Here is an 18,930-nt window from a genome sequence, read left to right as displayed (position 1 = left end):
TATCACACACACACACACACACACACTCTGAGGCTCATGTGTTCTCCAGGAGGTCTCAGCTGTCACTAATAGAGTCTCCGTCCACCTGTTTTAACCCCACACCTGAATTTCAAGGAGAAATAAAATGGTTTCTGCCTCAGCATTTCTTTATTCCTCTTTAAATACTCAACTTCAAGCTCGATCCTTATAACTTTTCTGTGAAACTCTTCTTTTCTGTCCTGTGGTTCTGTGGTCACGCCTCCCATCTTCTTGGTCCTGTTACTGGTTTCGTTTCCTGATTCCTCTCACCTGTTGCTCATTAGCTCAGAGGATTTGCGCTATTAGTCTTTGGGATTGTCATTCACGTTTCCGCGCCTTATCTGTGACATGTGTGCTTATTCAATAACCGGCGTTTCTCATGTTTTATGTTTTCTACTTTTGTGGATTTTGTTTACATTTGTTAAAAACGTGTAATCAGAAACAAGGAGAAGAGAAGAGAGCTCTAAAATGTAACTTCCTGTATTGGTTGGTTTTAATGTTAGGATTCATATGCGCTAATATATATATATATATATATATATATATATATATATATATATATATATATATATATATAAGCAGTATACAGTAATTGGTTCAAATGTAAGCAAAGTTTGTTGTTACTTGTTCGTTACGGAGTCGTTGAGGTGACATGGTGCTTATTTTTTAATAAGGCATGACCACTAGGGGTGTAACAATGGGAGGGTGTAAAAGGCAACGATCGAAATGAATTGAGGTGACAATCATAAAGCTATTTTCATGGAAAAAGGAGAAATATATTTAAACTGATGTGTAAACAAGCTAGCAGGGTTTTTTTTGTGATCGTTGCAGCGATTTTTGTGCGACTTTTTTTTCGAAATTTGTGATGCAGTTTGCGGAGTTTTTTCGTGCTTTTTTGCTGAAAACTACTCGAATCGGCGAAATCGCAACTGCAATCGCTCGAAATTGTTTTGCACGCTCTTTCAGTAACGTGTTCAACGCACAAGAATTGAAGACGGCTTCGCCTGAACGTAAGCGTTTCGGCCCAGATCCGCAGAAAATCTGCGGTAATTTAGAAAAATCGCACGCTCCTCCGAATGTCGCGGAGTTTGCTTGATTTTGCATTCGTTTCTGCGATCGCGAAATTGCAAAAATAGTCCTTCACTACTTATCATTCATGAATTTATGCTAGGCCTGTCCCTGATACTGAACAAAGATGTTCGCATATAGATCAATGGCTACTAAATTGCATGGTATTGTATCGTATCGTAGCAGGATCAGAAATATCATCAAATATCGAATCGTTGCTGTATGAATTAAAATCGTCTCGTATAATATCATAGCAGACTCTACATTGTTGAATTGTCGAATATTGAATGGTCGTTGCGTTAAAAATGGAAAATCTTATCATATCATAGCACATTCTGCTGTATCATCGAATATCAACTCGTTTACCTTAAGAATCAAAATAGTATCATATCACATCGTATTGAATCATATCGCAAATATTGAATCATTAGGATTCAAAATCATATTGTGTCATGTGGAAGCCTGAGTTTTACACCCCTAGTGGCCGTGAGAGAATATATTGACTTATATGTTATATCCATGTTCATATGTTATTCCAACATTGACGTAATGTGTGGTATTATTATTCATCTCCATGCTTAGGTTCCTGTAGGTTCCACAGCAGTATAATGTGTGTGTGTGTGTGTGTGTGTGTGTGTGTCTGTGTGTGTGTTTTCAGTGGTCTAGCTGAAACACTATGACGTAATACTGACCCTGCTCCATTCCCTAAATCTCCCTCTTACAAGTCAGCACTTTTCCCATCAGCCCTTTCAGCACTTCCTTGTCTCTGCGCTGTTCAGACCCGGAGTCGTGCAGCCAGCAGCTTTACCTGAGTAAACAACACCAATCAGGGCAGCAATGCATGATGGGTACAAAAACAAAACAAACTCCACCCCACCCCCAGACTTATCTTAATTCCAGTGAAAAGCAAGCAGATGTTCATAATCTGCTCTTTAAAGGACGGCTCTTGAGCTTACATCGATTCGTTTTCTTACGTAAAATCAATATACTATCGCTTCGAGCAATATGTCCTGAATAAAACGCTGCGTGTCATGCTGTTATCGGAAAATAATCAACGGCTGGATGGTGTGATGGAGTGGAGATGTGGAGTTATTGTGACCACCCTGAAGTTCATTATTTACCTAAAATCAGCAAATGTGATATCAGTCCTCTTATACCACAGCTATTTAACAAGAATGTATTTTATTGTATTTTTTTATTAATTAGGAAACGTCAAACTTTTTAAAAAAAAAATTCCTTTAGAGTTACATTTAATGTTGTGGAACATCCGTGAAACAAGTTAGTTCCTGTTCTTACTTATGTTATACTCTAGCAGTTATAGATATAATGTCGTTCCTTCATCAGACTTTATGTTTGATTTCTTTTGGAGTTAATATGTACATGGAATTAAATTTGTGTCCAAGGTATCGAGACAAGTGTTACCAAGGAAACGGAAAGCCCGCTAACCTGATGACGGTCCCGTGATGTAAAACGTGACAGGAATATTTTCCTACTCAGCACCATACGGAGAAGCACATATTTACAATACTCAGAAAAATGTTCCATGATGTTATTATATGGCAATATCGACATCATACTATAGCATATCGTATATGGTGGCTTGCTGGTTAAAATGTCATGACTCTTAGCGAAGAACTCATATTGTCAAACATAATGGGAAATTTTTACATGCAACGGTTTCTAATGTTAGCGTACATTTTCCCTCTCTCCCTCTCTCTCGCCCTCTCTCTGTCTCTCTCTCTCACTTTCCTTTTCTCTCTCGGCTGGTACCGATCCTATTTTTAGATGAGTGGAACGTTAAACACACAGGATGTTCTTCTGTCCCTGGGTGGCTTTGGTCTGTCTCTTGTTGTGGCATGGTCTTTAAAGTTATTCTTAAACGTTTTATTGTTTAAAAAAAAAAAACAGTCTTTACATTATTTAGAGATATTCCTGTGGCCAGTTCTTGACCTTTAAACGTCCTAATGACGGGTGACCGCGAGGTGCGGCTTTTAGTTTTACGCAAGCAGCATGGAAACACCATCTAGCACGGTCATTATTTCCCTAAAGTTCCCTTCATCCCAACCTCATGTCATGTTCAAAGAGTTGTTTGAGAACCAAACGACATATGACTCTTCTTGTGACTCTTTCTTGTTTGAGTGGTGTTTATTTACAATTCCTGGTGTCCAGGTTTTGGCAGTATGGGCTGCGTGGTGTTGTGTTTTTGGCGTCCCCGGGGGAAAGCACTTTGACTGGCGTTGCGTGTGCTGTAACAGGTGTTTGGCTTGCACACTGTGTTAGCGCTGAACGTCCTGTTGAAGGTCCCCATGTTGTTCTGCGTTCAGAGAAGACAGATTCAGAGCTTGATCCAAGAGGAATTTTTGTAGGGTTTCATATGTCAAATAATACTTTCACATGAATTTGCTCTTAACCTGAATGTACAACAAAATGGATAAATATGGAACCATAAAAGGTTCTTTGGCTTGTCCTAAGGTTCTACATAGAATCCTACAACAAAATCTTTCAAGTTTCAAGTAGAAGCCATTTGTAAGCAATGACCTCAACGATGCTATTGCCTAAAAAAAAACTCATAAGGTTCCCTTTAGACCTTTTTTTCCCCCAGAACAATTGCTAGCAATAAAACGGCTCAGTTGGAACTCGTACTGTAACCATGACCATGCTCTTACCGGTCCTAGCTACAATTGGCTAACTAACTAACCTAGCTCTCTCTCTCTAGAATAGATTGATTAATATCAGTAATTCCAATAAAATAAACATTAGAGTAACTCTGGTGGTGAGGAGGTGGTTTGTCTTCACTGTAGCTTTGGAGGCAGAAAATCAAGAGAGTTCGCGCTGCTTGAGTGACGTCACAGTCACTTAGTCACAGTGAATGTCCCAAAAAATGTTGTTATTGTTAGTTAAAAAATCGTAGTGTTGGGAAATATTTTTTAAAATATTGTTGTAAATCACCTCGCAAATATAATATTCGCTCATTAAGAATAGTCATTTTGTCCTACATGTTTGTTTTGGATTTCCTTTCCCGTAACGTGATTGATCAGGAAATAAAAACCCTGCTGGAGAAAAACAATAGAAAGCTTCATAGAATTTGGTAATAATAGTTTTAATGGATATAATGGGAAATGTATTGGTTTTAATAGAAACTGTATTGGTCTCTACTTGAGTCTCTGTATTGAGGCTGTATTGAGTCTCTACTGGTAATTTGTTAACTTCTACTGGTGGCATGTTATGTCCATTGAATGCCATTAAAAACCAAAATGGTAATGGGTAACGGTTTTAATGCTTAGTTGATGGTTTGTAATGGCATTTGTAGTGGAAACCATTAGAACTTCTTTGATGGTTTATATTGTTTTTTTGTTTGTTTGTTTTCTAGCAGGGAAGACATTAACGTGACTCAGAAGCTTTGGAAGCCCCCCCCCCAATAAATAAATAAATAAATTGCTTTTTAGCAATGAGGCTAATATAGCTAATGGAGTAACAGTCTCACACAAAATCTTCCATTTTGCTTGCTGAGAATGTCTTTTTAGCCCCGTATCTCATTTTATTTTTAACCACTTTGGTTTTAAAAAAAAAGCAGCAAAGTCCATTTTTACAAATTTCGTCCAGATGACTTCTACGTTTCTGGTACAATTCTGCCTTCAAACTGTAGGCCTTCTTCCTTCAAACTGGCCTAAGTGGTGGAGCGATACTAAATTGTCCAAAATGGCTGCCTCGGCAATATTACAGCATTCCGTTACATGTTAGTGACATTAGCCTTGTAGCTTCAGTGCTAAACTAACAAAGCAACATCAGACACCATGTTATACTGTTGTTTACAAAAATGTATATCTCTTTTTTTTTTGGCTCAAAATTGAGTAAACACAGAAAAACCTCGCTAATCGCACCATGCTAGCGCAAACCGAGCCTCGGCTAGAGCCCGAGCTCCGAGGAGCCGCCTGTATAAGCTTGATTGTTTTGTTTTGTTTACTCAGCAGGGTGTAGCAGGTGGCACACAGACATTTCATTTCATTTCATTTCACCAGCTTCACTCACTTTATTGATCTGCATCTCATTTTCACCAAACAGAACCTCTCCCTGGGTGTATTAAAAAATTAAGACCTCTTTCTCGGTACAAACCTGAAATAATATCCAGTCCTCCTCACCAATTTCTCACCGAGCTGTCAGGGAGGATGTTGTGACAAGGTCTCGTGATGCCTGGAAACAACCTCAGCATCCCAGAAACCGACCACAAAGCCGAGAGGTTCAGATCCGTGACAATTTTTTTTCCAGTTTCATTTTTATTGAACATTTCTGCTGAAAATTTCTGCTGTACATTTCTGCTGAACATTTTTACTGAACATTTCTGCTGACCATTTCTGCTGAACTAAACATTTCTGCTGAACATTTCTGTGGAACATTTCTGCTAAACATTTCTGCTGAACATTTCTGCTGAACATTTCTGTTGAACATTTCTGCTGAACACGTCTACCAAACGTGTCTGCTGAACATCACCTTTTCTCTTCTCTCCTCCCCTCCTTTCCCAAATATTCCATTGAGAAGAAAAAAGAAAACAAATTGAGCAACACACAGCAGTAAACATTCACCATTTTTTTTCTTTTCTTTTTATACTAACAGAGGAAAACAAAATTAAAAGTACCATGTATCATGGCTACCCAATAACTGACGCTGGTTATATAGATATTGTAAGACCCAACAACAGGCACAAAAATTTAAGTGGGAATCGTCTGTAACTCCATAAAGTATACGATAAAGGGATGCCATTTATAAAAAAAAACTTGTCCGTACAACCCTTCATCGTATACCTTATTTTCTCGAGTTTTAGTAAAAAAAAAACATGTCCTTTAGCCACTGAGAGATAGATGGGTATTTAGCAGACTTCCAATGCAACAGTAGGGAAAGTCTTGCTATAAGGGATGTGAAAGCAATAACATCCTTTTGTATCAAGCTCAATGGAACTGAGTCATCAGGAATCAATGGGCAAGGTTTTAAATCTACCCTGAGAATAGTGGACATGATGGTAAAAAAAAAAACAGACCAAAAACCATCAGGGCAGAAGAAAAACATATGGCCAAGATGGCAGGGAGAGCCATGGCATTTATCACACTTGTCCTCTACGTCCGGATACATCACAGAAAGTCTCGACTTGGACAGATGGACTCTTTTTAAAACTTTGAACTGTATAACTCCAAGACGAGTACAAGAAGTGGTAGACTGTACCCTCCCTATAGCATGTTCCCAACACTAATTTAATACGTCATTGACCAAATATAGAGGATTTATTGTTTTATTTATGGCGTGCTCAATCTCAGGAGTGGGCATTGGGTCAGAAATCTACACCCAGGTGGTGACAGGGTTCTGGAAACACTGTAACTCTAATTATAGCTTCAGTCAGAATTAGTTAGAAGCAAAAAGGTGAAAATTATATTTAAACCTTTATTAAATGGTGTCTAGCTTAGTTTATCTGAAGATAAAATAGCTTCCTTAGCGCTGCATTAGCATTAGCACTCTAATGATTTATTAGCTTTTTTCATGACTGTGTATGTGTGTGCTGCGCTAGCTACTGTACCTAGCTTGTTTAAGCATCCTAGCACAAGACTCACATTAACTTTACAACCCTTAAATAAATATACCTGCTTAGATTACGTTAAACCTCTCTCTCTCTTACAAGTCTAACGATCATCTTTAGCACAAAACTTTATTTTTGTTGATGATATACAGTGAAATTAGCAGCCCTTGTGATGCTAGTTTCGGCTTAGCGTAATGAAAAATTGGTGTTTTGATAAAATGATGAAAGTGAAGCTTCTAAAAGTTGGTTTGACTGTATATAAATACTCCACATGATTTTCCTAGAAAAGTACAGTCAGTGTTTTATTTTCTACATATGTCATGATCATGGTAGTTATGGATTCTGAGAACAATTCATCTTTACTTTTAGAGTTACAGTTGTGAATGTGGAGCATGAGTGACTGTGAGATATGTCAGATATGGTGTCAGGTTCCTCTCTCAGACTCTCTGGGAACCTTAATGAGACATGGCCTCATTCGTTTCTAGCTGAATGACTCAGCAGGGCTAAATCAACTCATGTAGCCCTTCGCCCTCATCCCGACCCGACCCGACCTGACTCGACCCAACACGACCCGACCTGACCCAAGAGTTTCACTCCGTCTTAGCTTCACTGAGCTTTACAGGCTTCTAAGAAGAATGTTTAGTATTATTTTCTACTGTGACCACCATATTTATAATGAACTAACCTGTTATAATGCATTCATAAGGCTTTATACACATTGGTATAATTATTTATTTATTTTTTAAAACATAGCAAATGTTACACCAATGCCTATTTTTTAACATTTATTTTCAAGCATATACTGTAGTTATAATATTTATAAATGACATTTGTAATACTGTCTAAGTAGTATTCATGAGGTCCAAGCATGAGAGCACTGTTGGATTCTCGATTCACGCTGATTGTTTCTATAGTAATGGCTCGTTCCTGGAGAACCATGTGATGGACTCTCCCCATGAACGATTGTAATAAAACATCTGTAATCATCTGTACATTGAAGTTTTCTGTAAAGAGACGTTTGTGTAACGTTTTATGGAAGGAGTCTCCAGCATTACTCAGACATAAAGAGATGTTACTTTAAGTTTCCAGAGGAGTTTCTCAGTCACACGACAAGCTGCGTTGTTGTTGTTGTTTTGTTTTTTTTACTTCAAGAGAGAGAAAAAAAGAGATCAGGAACTACGTTGTTTTGTAGACATTCCGCAACATTAAATGTACATATAAAAGTATAAAATGTACATGCTGTTAATGTTTTAAAAATGTGTAATTGTTGGGAAATTGTTTTGGTATAAGAGGAATAAAATTAATCAACTTCAGCTTCATCACACCGCCCGCCGTGTCTTTGATTATTTTCCTACAACAACGTGACGCGGCATGTTTTATTTCTTCCCTAATGGTAACTGGTTCTTAAGTACACTCTTCTATGTGTTATGCGTCATCCCTCTCAAATGAAACAGCTTCGGCTTTTTTTTAAATGCTGTTGTAATCCCAATATTGACGTTACTGTAGATTTGTCTGGGTAACGCGATAGGAATCGAGCCGGTTATCTCGGTTTAGGCTCTGGTTCAGATTGTTCTACTTTGTTCTGCGAGGTCAGAGCTTCAGTAGAAGATTCCAGCGCTTGTCTTCTGATTAACTTAACTCCTAAACAAACCGAGCAAGTACAGAGATCTCCACAGATGTGCCGGTAAACGAGGTCAGGACTCAGGAGAGCTGATTTACGGCACCAAAGCGCATTTTCTAATACAGTAGATGACATTAATACATGTTAAAGGAAAACAAAACGGAATACACAATTTCCCTGTGACCTCAAATGGAGTTGAGTGGCCATGACATGTTTGGTGACTGAAGTCTGTTCGCTTTGTACTGTAACTGCAGCTAAAACACTTTCTTTTTTGATATTCTACATGGTGATTTGAACTTAATATCATGTTTATTGACCAAATAACTTGTAATTTGTAACATATCACATCATTAATTTGACTTAATTCAAGTTATTTCAAGCTAATAACTTATTTTTGTGTACTTTAACTTATATCACTTTGAAATATTATGTAGTTATTTCATTTCAATTGATATCTCATTATTTTGAATGAATAACTTATTTCAACACAATAACTCATTAATTCAAGATGCTATGGTGTTCATTTGACTGAACATATAAACCTTTATTTAAACTCAACACCTCGTCATTTCAGGACGTTATGTTTTATATAAAACTTTGACATAAAAGCCAGTTATTTTAAATGAACTTCTCTTTATTTCAACATAGCATTATTTCAATCGAGTATGTTCTTAATTCGATTTAATAACTCGTTATTTCAAACGATTACTCGCTGTTTCGTTTTAATATTCCATCTTTTCGACGTAAACTCTTATTTTAAAACAACACTCTGTTATTTCATAATGCTACATCATTGATTTGGCTTAATATCTTGTTATTTGAACTTAATAACTCATTGTTTCAAGATATTATGTCATTAATTCCATTTATCTCGTTATTTCAACTTAATATCTCATTGTTCATCTCATGAGGTCATTAATTTTAACTTAATATCTCATTGTTCATCTCATGAGGTCATTATTTCAACTTAATATCTCATTGTTCATCTCATGAGGTCATTATTTCGACTTAATATCTCATTGTTCATCTCATGAGGTCATTAATTTTAACTTAATATCTCCTTGTTCATCTCATGAGGTCATTATTTTTAAATTAATATCTCATTGGTCCCACTTACCGGTTTGTTATTTCAAAGTAATATGTCATTATTTCGACATGATATCTTGTCATTTGATTTCATTATTTCAAGCTAATATGTCACTGATTTAATATCTTTCTAATCTGGCATAATAACAGGTTATTTAGAGTTATCTCTCTATTTCGACAAGCCTTGAAGGTGAAATTTAAGCGGAAAAGTTGGAGGTTCTGCGATTGAAATCTTTTGCCCAATGTTTGGGGACAACTATATAAAGATGCAGTTATGTATACTACATATGGAAATATTTTTTTTGTTTGTCAGATCCATTATAAAAATGTAGGACGCCAAAAAATATCTGTCTGTATTTGGAGTGCTAGGAAAGGTTTTTTTGGCTGTGCACCAAAATAGCTCTTGCTTACAGTATAGTACAGTACGTGGTATTTTCTACCATGGTGACTCCAAGGTTCCAGTGATACACGCCATTGTACCGCGTTTCCCACAAATCACAGTTAATGAGGAGGCTGGGTTTTTCTCAGGTATCTGCCTGTCAATCTGCGGTAGGGCCGGCGATCCGTGGGCAGGCCTCGTCGCTCTACAGCAAGCAAAACGCCTGCTGGGATTCCCTATTGTTCCCTGTGTACGGCTATTGAGAGGAGTGGGTGTAGCCTTCCCCCCTCTCGCCCTCTCTCTCTCGCTTTCTCTCACTCCTCTAGATTCTCTCACTCTGGGCCATGTCAGCGTGAGGTAAAGCTCCAGGAAAGCCTCATTTTTACTGGAGCTCCATTCATCCATCCTCATGGCTGTGGTGCAGCAGCAGGCTGCGCTTCCGTTATCTCAGTTTGGACTTGCTGGGTTTCCATCGTCTTCTTCAGGTAACACTTTTTTCTGTAAGGATTTGAGAGAGCAAGAGAGAGAGAGAGAGAGAGAGAGAGAGAGAGAGAGAGAGAGAGAAGGAAAGAGAGAGTTGAGTAATGAAACCATGTTTAGCAACTCCTTGTGCTTCGTTTTGACATGTGGATCATCAGGAGCTGGTCGAGCTGATAGACCCAGAACTTGTCTTTTGACTCAAAGTGAAACTGAATCGTTCACAAGAAACTTTGAGGACATACATGCTAACGGATGGATGAATTTAATAAAAAGGTTTAAAGTCAGTTGTTTCTCTATGACTTATGTAAAAAAAAAAAAAAAAAAAAAAGATTTAGTTTAGACTGACATAAACAAGATTTGAGTGGATTTTTTCTAAGTGGATATCTGGACATTTGACTCGGTTTAATCTTACATCATAGATTCAGATTTTATGGCTCCAAACTATGATTTCTTGACGAAGGCGCTTCTTGACATTTTGCGATCTGTGACAAAAACAACAGCACAGCGGTTGTTCAGCTCTGCGTTGAATGAATACGTTCAAACGTTTTGGCGACCTTCAGTTTGTTATGCAAACCACAAAGAAGTGTAAACTCCTCTGTCCAGAAGATTCTGTCCGGACAACTTAACATTACAGCTTTACTTCTGAGTTTTACAAAGCGCTGACACTGGAGACTCCTTCCAGAAATCGTTCAACAACGTCTCCTTACAGAAAACCTCACTTGATTGATGATTGCACGTGTTTTTAAATCTGTTTGTGTGAATTGAGCGGTTACTAGAGAAACGCTAACATATTAGAAAGAGTGCGTTGATATAAACTGAAAGCTGCAAGCTTTTAATCAGACCAAATTCTGTCTCTTTCACATGTTTGTGTTGACTGTTTCTTGTTCTTTAATCCTGATAACCTATGTACACCACCCCCCCCCACACACACACACACACACACACACTAACCCTTCTTATTATTCCTCAATCAATTGACTGTAGTATTTTACATGAGATTAGTGAGCACTATTGAGTCTCTACCTCTACTGAGTTGATTGATTGTCTTGGGCTTTGTCAGTTCCTCAGGCGTTTACAGCAGAGCTCCTTCAGCAGGGTCCCCAGGCTCCAGCCAGGAAGTAGCATATGTTTTGGCTATTCCAGACCGACACAATGCTGCCGTTTGCATAATTGGCCATTTTTCTTCCAGCCGGTGTCTGTTCCTTCCGCGGTATTTCATACCAAAACGTCTTTCTGTCGGATCGGACATTTGCTACGTGTGGAGGAAACTGTTGCCTTTGCCAAAAATGTGTTTGTGTTTTGTTTTTTTTCCCCCCTTCTCTTGTTGTTAGAGGCTGACCTCGCGTTTCTTTGTGCGAGTTATGTATTGGGGGGCTGTATAGGGCCTGGGAATGTGTTTCTATACGTCCAGCACACTGAAGCTCTTTGTCTGGTTCCACCTGGATGAGGCTATAATGTAGTCCTGGTCACTCATTAAAGAGAAGACACGGAGTTCAGAAACCACCTGATCTCACACAGACACTCAAATCTCTCTGACGCTAATGCACCAAAGTGAGAAAACAGAAGGGAAAAGACTCAGTGCAGCTTTACTTTCGTAGTTTGAATTCTGTAGAGATGTCTCGCTGCTTTTAAGAGTTTCTGGAGCAGAAGTAAGTACGAATTACAAGCCAAGTAACACTCTAACAAGCCTGTGTGAAAACTTCAGTCAACCCCTAGATTTAACCTTTAGGTAGCTAGCTAGCTGTTTTGTGCGTTCAAGTCCTCCTGGAAAGTTTGCATTTTATAAGTCGGGAAGTCGTAATTTTCGACGCCACTTTTGTCGGAGCAAGATAGCGGTGTACCTTCTCTTAATTAACTACAAAAAAATATTGCAAGGTTATTTTTAAACTCTACTTCTAGTAGAGTTAAAATGAAGAATAAAGAATGTGCATCAAGTGTGATTTTGTTTTTCATCAATTCTTGAAGCCACTGTAAATTTTATTGTAGCATATTATGTATCGTAATTTTACAATCCTGCACTGCGGCCTACAAACATGGCCGCCATGGACCACAATTCCCAGAGGACTCATTCATTCAAATCACGCAAACCTGCATTCAATCTCACACACAATCACACCACAGTTTAAAAGGACTTTCGAGGCATTCACTCTTTGAAGTATTGAGTGTTATCACCATATAACGTTTGTACCCTGTTCCTTGTTTGGATTCATGGTCTTTGATCTTGTTTCTGGTTTCTCGTTCTCGATTTTTGCCTTTCCTTGTTAATGCCTGTTTGCAGATCTCCTGACCCATTGCCTGTTTTTGACCACACTATTGTCTCATGATTTGGATTTGTCTGCCTGCCTCTCTTTATTAAAAAGCTCTTATCTTGCATCTGTCCTAACCTTCTTTACGTGGATTTCGTGACAACTGGCAACTGGATTTCTGTATCAATCAGCGCTATAAATCTACAAAGGGCTAAAAAAAAATCTATGAATATCTATGAAATAGTGCGTGCGACGTTGGAAATCAAACTTTCTTTCCGATTGGTGCTCGAATGTTAACTGATTTGCTTGTATTTCAATAGCTACGTATACCAAACACATCATAACGAATTTACCGTTAACTACAGACGTCACACCCATTGACTCCACCGTGTTTTCTTTCTGACACGCCCCCGACTCTGAGCTAAAAAAAATCCCACTCATAATTACAACTTTGTGGTGTTTGTCACGTGCATTCAACTCGTAAATACGATCTTTCCAACACGACATGTCTGCTGTTGATGAAACCAAATATGAACACGTTATTCGGAACGAACGGATCACATTTACGAAACAAATACGAATACTGTAGGAGGAGCACTATTTTGTTTATTAATATCAGCATGAATGTATGGCGATGAGTGATGCATTTACAATTTACATTCATTTATTCATCCTTAGTAACTGCCTGGTCAGGCTCATGCTGGTTCAAATTCTACTAGTTTGTTTATATTTTGTGCACTAAATTTGTTTGAAAACATCACGAGCAGGCACAAACTAGAATAATATCTGGGTGAGTCTCGCACTGGACTTGAAACCAATTATGAACTGGAGTGATATAGCTGAGGTTGAGGAACCGTCAGAGCCTGAATTCACACACCATGCTGACAATGCTGACATTGAAACATCTGTTCCCAGTGTTTCCTCAGAGCAACAGCTGGGGTTAGAGTTGAGTTCATGTTTACGCCACCTACTGTACAGTCAGACTCTCAAACGCTAAATTAAATAAGAAGGCTGGGTTCAGGAAAATACAAGCTACCGTTTCCTCATCCATTACCAGAAACTTTCTGAACACACGGCGATTGAATTAGTTTTAATGGAAATGTGCAGGTTTGAACCTAAAACTCTTGTGAGAACTTTGATTTTAGCTTATTTGTTAGCAGTTCATGGTACCTTAGTACTTAGTAATTACTGTTAAATCAGTACTTATCTATCATATCATTCCGAATCCCATAGCAAAACATAATGAGATATGCTTTTATAGAAAAGTAATCAACTTCCATCCACTTTTTGAATATGTTCATATAATAGCATGTCATGAAGAGCAATTTGTCAACGATTCCTTTTTATTTATTAAATAAAGACAAGTTATAGTTTTTTAGCCGTTTATGGTTACATTTAATAATGCAGAACGTCCAGGAAAATCGTTAGTTCCTGGTCTCACTTACGTTATGTCAGCTATAAGCAGTCTTTCCTTCACCAGCCTCTCTTTTTTCTCTCACTTGAAGCTAATAAGACAAAAAACGCAACTTGTCATGTTAGCGAGAAAGCGCAAAAAGTGTAAACTTACACTTAAAGTTACAGTTTTACTTCTGACTGTTACAAAGCGCTGGCACTGGAGACTCCTTCCATAAACATTAACTCAACATCTCCTGACCGCATCAACAGTTGTGTGTTTTTCTAGTTGCTATTATCAAAAAGGATAACGTATTGCAATGAGCGCATTAATAAATAAATAATCCAGTGATTTGACTTGACACCTTTCAGGAACTCCTGTCAGATTCGAGAATTAAACAGCGCTGTGTTATAACGGAAATGATAATTTTTCCACTTGTCGCAGAATCAGGACCAGGAGGTACGTATCCAGGAGAAATGACAGGAAGCACTGTGTCATGGTTTAGTCATCATTATTGTCGTTTTCACCTCTGAGTGAGTGTTTTGGTGGAGTTTTTTTAGGCGTGGCTAGATGTAAATCGGTTCTGCCGTGAACCTGCTTGGTAATTTATGGATGATTGACATTGATCAGTTTCAACATATGCATATACATTGGCCCAAATTAAACAAAAACAAACAAAAAAAAAAGAATTCAAAGAAAAAATCCAAATGGTTGATAAATGATACTTGAGTATTGCGGCCCTTTTAAACCCTGCTGATTCAGTGGTCCATGTGAGCTGTAGACTAGAGCCAAAGGTTAATGTGGTGTGAGTGCGGACGGCACAGGAGCAGGTGCCTGTATGAATGTGGCATAATGGCAACAGCAGGTGGACAAAGTCCATTCCCTCCTGCTCTACGCATTTCAGGCATACACCGAGACAAATCTGTTGAGTCACGGCTGTCATCTTAATGATGGGCATCTGCGCTGATGGAAAGGCTGTATAGTGTGGCACAGCATGGCACACTGATGTCCAGCATCTTGCGTCTGGACACGGTATATCGGATGGGATTTCTAGTAGCCCCACCACCACCTCCACCTCCTTGGCTCCATTTCTCAAATTTCCCGTCATCTATATCCCGTATTTGCACATCTGTCCTCTGACAGAGATGTATTTACCCATCACAGTGTCCACTCGGGCAGCTCGGGCTGACAGACGTTCTCATGATTGGATTCAGTGACGGGGGAAGTGGGCTGCGTTATCTGAGCAACACAAGAAGAGCTGGAGGGATGGATGGAGGGATGGATGGATGGAGGACACAGCAGGGGGCAAACAGAGCAGTTATTAGCTGATGGTGACCTCCAGGACCAACCTTTATCCACTTCAGCCCTCCTGCTGGGCTTCAGCCGAGCACATTCACCTTCCCTGCCTGGGACCTCGCCGGCAAAACAGCCGTGTTTTTATAGCCTCGATTACTGAAAAGTATTCTTATAAAGCACAGCGTCGTTGATTCAAGCTGTGCCGAATCGAAATTGCAAGGTTTCTGGGAAAATTTGCATGTTGTGCCTTCATAATGAGTTCATTTACAGTGGAAGAGGGTAGTTAACATAAAAATGCAATCCTTTCCTCAATGTAAGAGTGAATTCATCTATATCCTTAGGCAGGTTTCCTTTTAAAGGATTTTCAGTATAATCAGTGCAAAACACAATGACACAATGACGTTTTGTTCTTACAAATAGCAACGCAACTTTAGTTTTGTCCATGTGTAAAATGTGTCAAACTTTCTGACAGGAAAACTAGTCTCATGTGATAGGATTGTGTCATGACAGTTATTTGGAAAAAATGGGACAAAAAGACTGAAACGGACATGAGAACATTTCTAGTTTGATTCTTTGATTCCTAATTTAATTCCTAGTTTGATTCTTTGATTCATAATTTGATACCTAGTTTCATTCTTTGATTGATAGTTTGATTATATGATTCATAATTTGATACCTAGTTTTTTTTTTATTCGTAATTTGATTCTTTTGATTCCTAGTTTGATTCCTAGTTTGATTCTTTAATTCCTAATTTGATTCCTAATTTGATTCCTAGTTTGATTCTTTGATTTCTAGTATGATAGCTAGTTTGATTCTTCGACACTGGAGAGTCCTTCCGTAAAAATATTAAGTAAACGTCTTTGTACAGAACACGTCATCATATCAACAAGTACACACATTTAAAAAAAATAAATAAATAAGGAGGAGCATTATAATATAATATTGTCTTATTATATTATTATATTATCATATTGGTTCAGTGGTTAGCGTGTTCACCTCACACCTCCAGGGTTTTGGGGTTTGATTCCCACCACGGCCCTGTGTGTGCGGAGTTTGTATGCTCTCCCCATGCTGTGAGGATTTCTCCAGTTTCCTCCCCCAGTCCAAAGACATGCACGGTAGGCTGATTGGCATGTCTAAAGTGTCCGTAGTGTATGAATAGGTATGTGATTGTTGTGCTCTGCGATGGATCGACACCCCATCCAGGGTGTACCCTGCCTTGTGCCCCATGCTCCCTGGGATAGTCTCCAGGTTCCCTGCGACCCTGTAAGAATAAACGATATAGATAATGGATGGATGGAGCTTCTGCCGAATCAGAATACAGAATTAATTTAGCATCACTGTGAGACATAATAAGCGAATTTTTTTTTTAATTTAAGTCCACATTTTCAGGTTGTATTGAAAGCTCTCATGTTCCACTAATCCATGCAACTGATAAGTGAGAGTACATGATAAGACGTATGCAAGGCCACTCTTTTCATCCTTCTCTCGTGTTTTAATCCTGGAAGTGTTCCTAACATTCTGCTTCTACGTTTTAAAACACATCTCTTTTGGACAGTTTGCAGCTAGCCAATTCATCACTCTGGAGACAATTTAATTATCCGATGAACATTAATCATGATTCATTGCTCGTTCGTCATATTATTTTGTCTCTGGAGCAGTGGTTTTAGGACGAGAGTGGTGTAATACGGCAAACCTCTGGAGGTTCTGCTGTTAATGCAGTTAGAGAGCGTGTTATTCTATGTGCTATGATATTTTTGAGGACGCATTCTCATTTCCTCATGAGACCAGCTACGACCAATTTGCTCTCGTGGTTTATGATCGATATCAGAGACGCATCCTTCTCCATTCAAGACAGACATTGGACGTGTCGGACGTGTCGGACGTGTTGGACATGAATCATTTTTATTTATGTGGTTTAACCAAGGCAGGACTGGTTCACTTAGCAAGACCTCCTGCTGTGACAGGAGTCGTATATCTGCACCGAGACGATCCGCATGTAATCCGCTAATGTTATTGCCTGTCTGAACTCCCTGTAACATCTAACACACAGAGGTCCTTCACTTTTTACCACTCGCAGCCCACACCATCGACCACAAAATCCCACAGCAGCTCCAGTCTGACCTGATCATTAAACACAGATTAGTTAGAACTGTAACAAGAGGTGAAGCTGGAACTCTTTGTGGCAAAAAAAGGAACCCTTTTTTGAACTTTTGAAGGAATCCAGAGTTTCATTTTCTGCAAGTTATGAATCTTTTCAGGAACCAGGAATTTTTTTTATTTTATTTTTTTTAATTTTAGAAATACAGGAACATTGGGAATTATTTTCGGAACTCAGGAACCCAGAAATGGATTTAGAAACTTTTTTTTTTTTTTTTAAATAGAAGGATTTTCAGGAATTTATTACAAACTGATGAACCCAAGGACCTTTTCTGGAATGTAGTAACCTTTTCAGGGATTGTGTGATGATTTCTGGATTTCTGGAACTCAGGAACATAGAAATAGTTTTTCAGAAATTCTTGAACCTTTTCTGGAATCAAAGATCTTTACAAACTGGTGAACCCAACTTAGGAGCCAAGAAATGCTTCTTAGCAAGTCAGGAACCCAGGAACCATTTAAGAAACACATGAGTTTCTTAAGGAAGCCATAAAATTAGTTTTTACACACATGGGGATTCAGAAAATAGGCTGCTGTTTTTGATGTCTAATATTAGAAAAGGAATAATGGTTGTTTCTGCTCCAAACACAAGGCAGAAGATGAGCAGTAATCAGCAGAGTCCGGGTCTGGCAACGAAAAACTGCAAAAATCCTCGGCTTCTCCAAAACAGAGACTGAGATGGCAGGGGTTTTATTAATTGTGTATTTCTGTGAGGTTAATATAGCTATCTAAAAGCCAAGGGAAAATTACTCTAACATGACTAACTGTACCAGTTAAAACAAGTGCTAGCACGGGAGGTGTTAGCAAGGTGTCTAAAGGGTTAATAGTTCATATTGACACTGATGTAAAGCAAAAACAAACTAGTCAAGTCAAGTCAAGTGGCTTGATCCCGATTCGGACTGACTGAGGTCTCCCAGTCAGGAAGTCCAGGATCCAGATGCAGCTGGAGGTGTTCAAGCCAAGCAGGTTCAGCTTTCCTATAAGGTGCTGAGCGATGATTATGTTGAATGCTGAATTGAAGTCTATGCAATCCATCGCAGAAATTATTTGAGAAGTTCATATTTTTAGTTTTGGAAATGTATAAAACCTCGCAGTCTCCCTTCACATTTGCTAACTACCAAGTCTAGCTTAGATTTGGGGAGAGGATGCTAATGTTGCTTTGATAGCTAGCTAGCTAAATAGGCTAAAGCTGTAGGGACTGTTTCACAGGTGTTTCATGAATGTCATTAAATCTAACTATTAAGGGATAAAAAAATATGACACATTCTATACTACATAAAAATTGTAATTGGTGGCTAATTTCTGTGGTATAACAGGAATAAAACATGATGTTAAAGGAAAGTAATCAACAAGCGAGTTTTGCTCACACGTATCACACTTCTTAAGCGCATGATCTGATTCTGAGTTGCTGATTATCAGATTATTTTTATATTATTACATAAATATGCTACATTTCCTAGAAACTTAGCATTCAGAAAATATTCTGCTAGCATAAATTGGTCAACTAGGACTGCAAGGAATGCTAGGCTATGACCGTCACCCTACAAAAACAACTAACCAGTTGTTTTATAACTTGTAAAGAAATCATTATTGTTATCATTATTATTATTAGTAGTAGTAGTA

General features: G+C 38.4%; 1 protein-coding gene across 3 annotated transcripts in view; it reads left to right on the top strand.

Annotated features, from left to right (window-relative positions):
* The window catches only part of arhgap24 (Rho GTPase activating protein 24), a 102,198-nt gene that overhangs the window by 62,664 nt on the left and 20,604 nt on the right, over nucleotides 1-18,930 (top strand). Inside the window, exon 1 of one of the 3 annotated variants that reach the window (XM_017492801.3) lies at nucleotides 9,883-10,220. The exons of the other annotated variants lie outside the window; for them this stretch is intronic. Within the exon in view, the coding sequence (XP_017348290.1) occupies nucleotides 10,145-10,220 (76 nt within the window). The 5' untranslated portion in view covers nucleotides 9,883-10,144. Of the gene's footprint in view, nucleotides 1-9,882; nucleotides 10,221-18,930 lie in introns of those variants that run through there. 3 annotated transcript variants of the gene reach the window in all.

The sequence above is a fragment of the Ictalurus punctatus genome, chromosome 18 (genome assembly GCF_001660625.3).
Source record: "Ictalurus punctatus breed USDA103 chromosome 18, Coco_2.0, whole genome shotgun sequence".
NCBI lineage: Eukaryota > Metazoa > Chordata > Actinopteri > Siluriformes > Ictaluridae > Ictalurus > Ictalurus punctatus.
The sequence above is the reverse complement of the archived record's forward strand: the minus strand, read 5'-3'. Positions and strand labels throughout refer to the sequence as shown.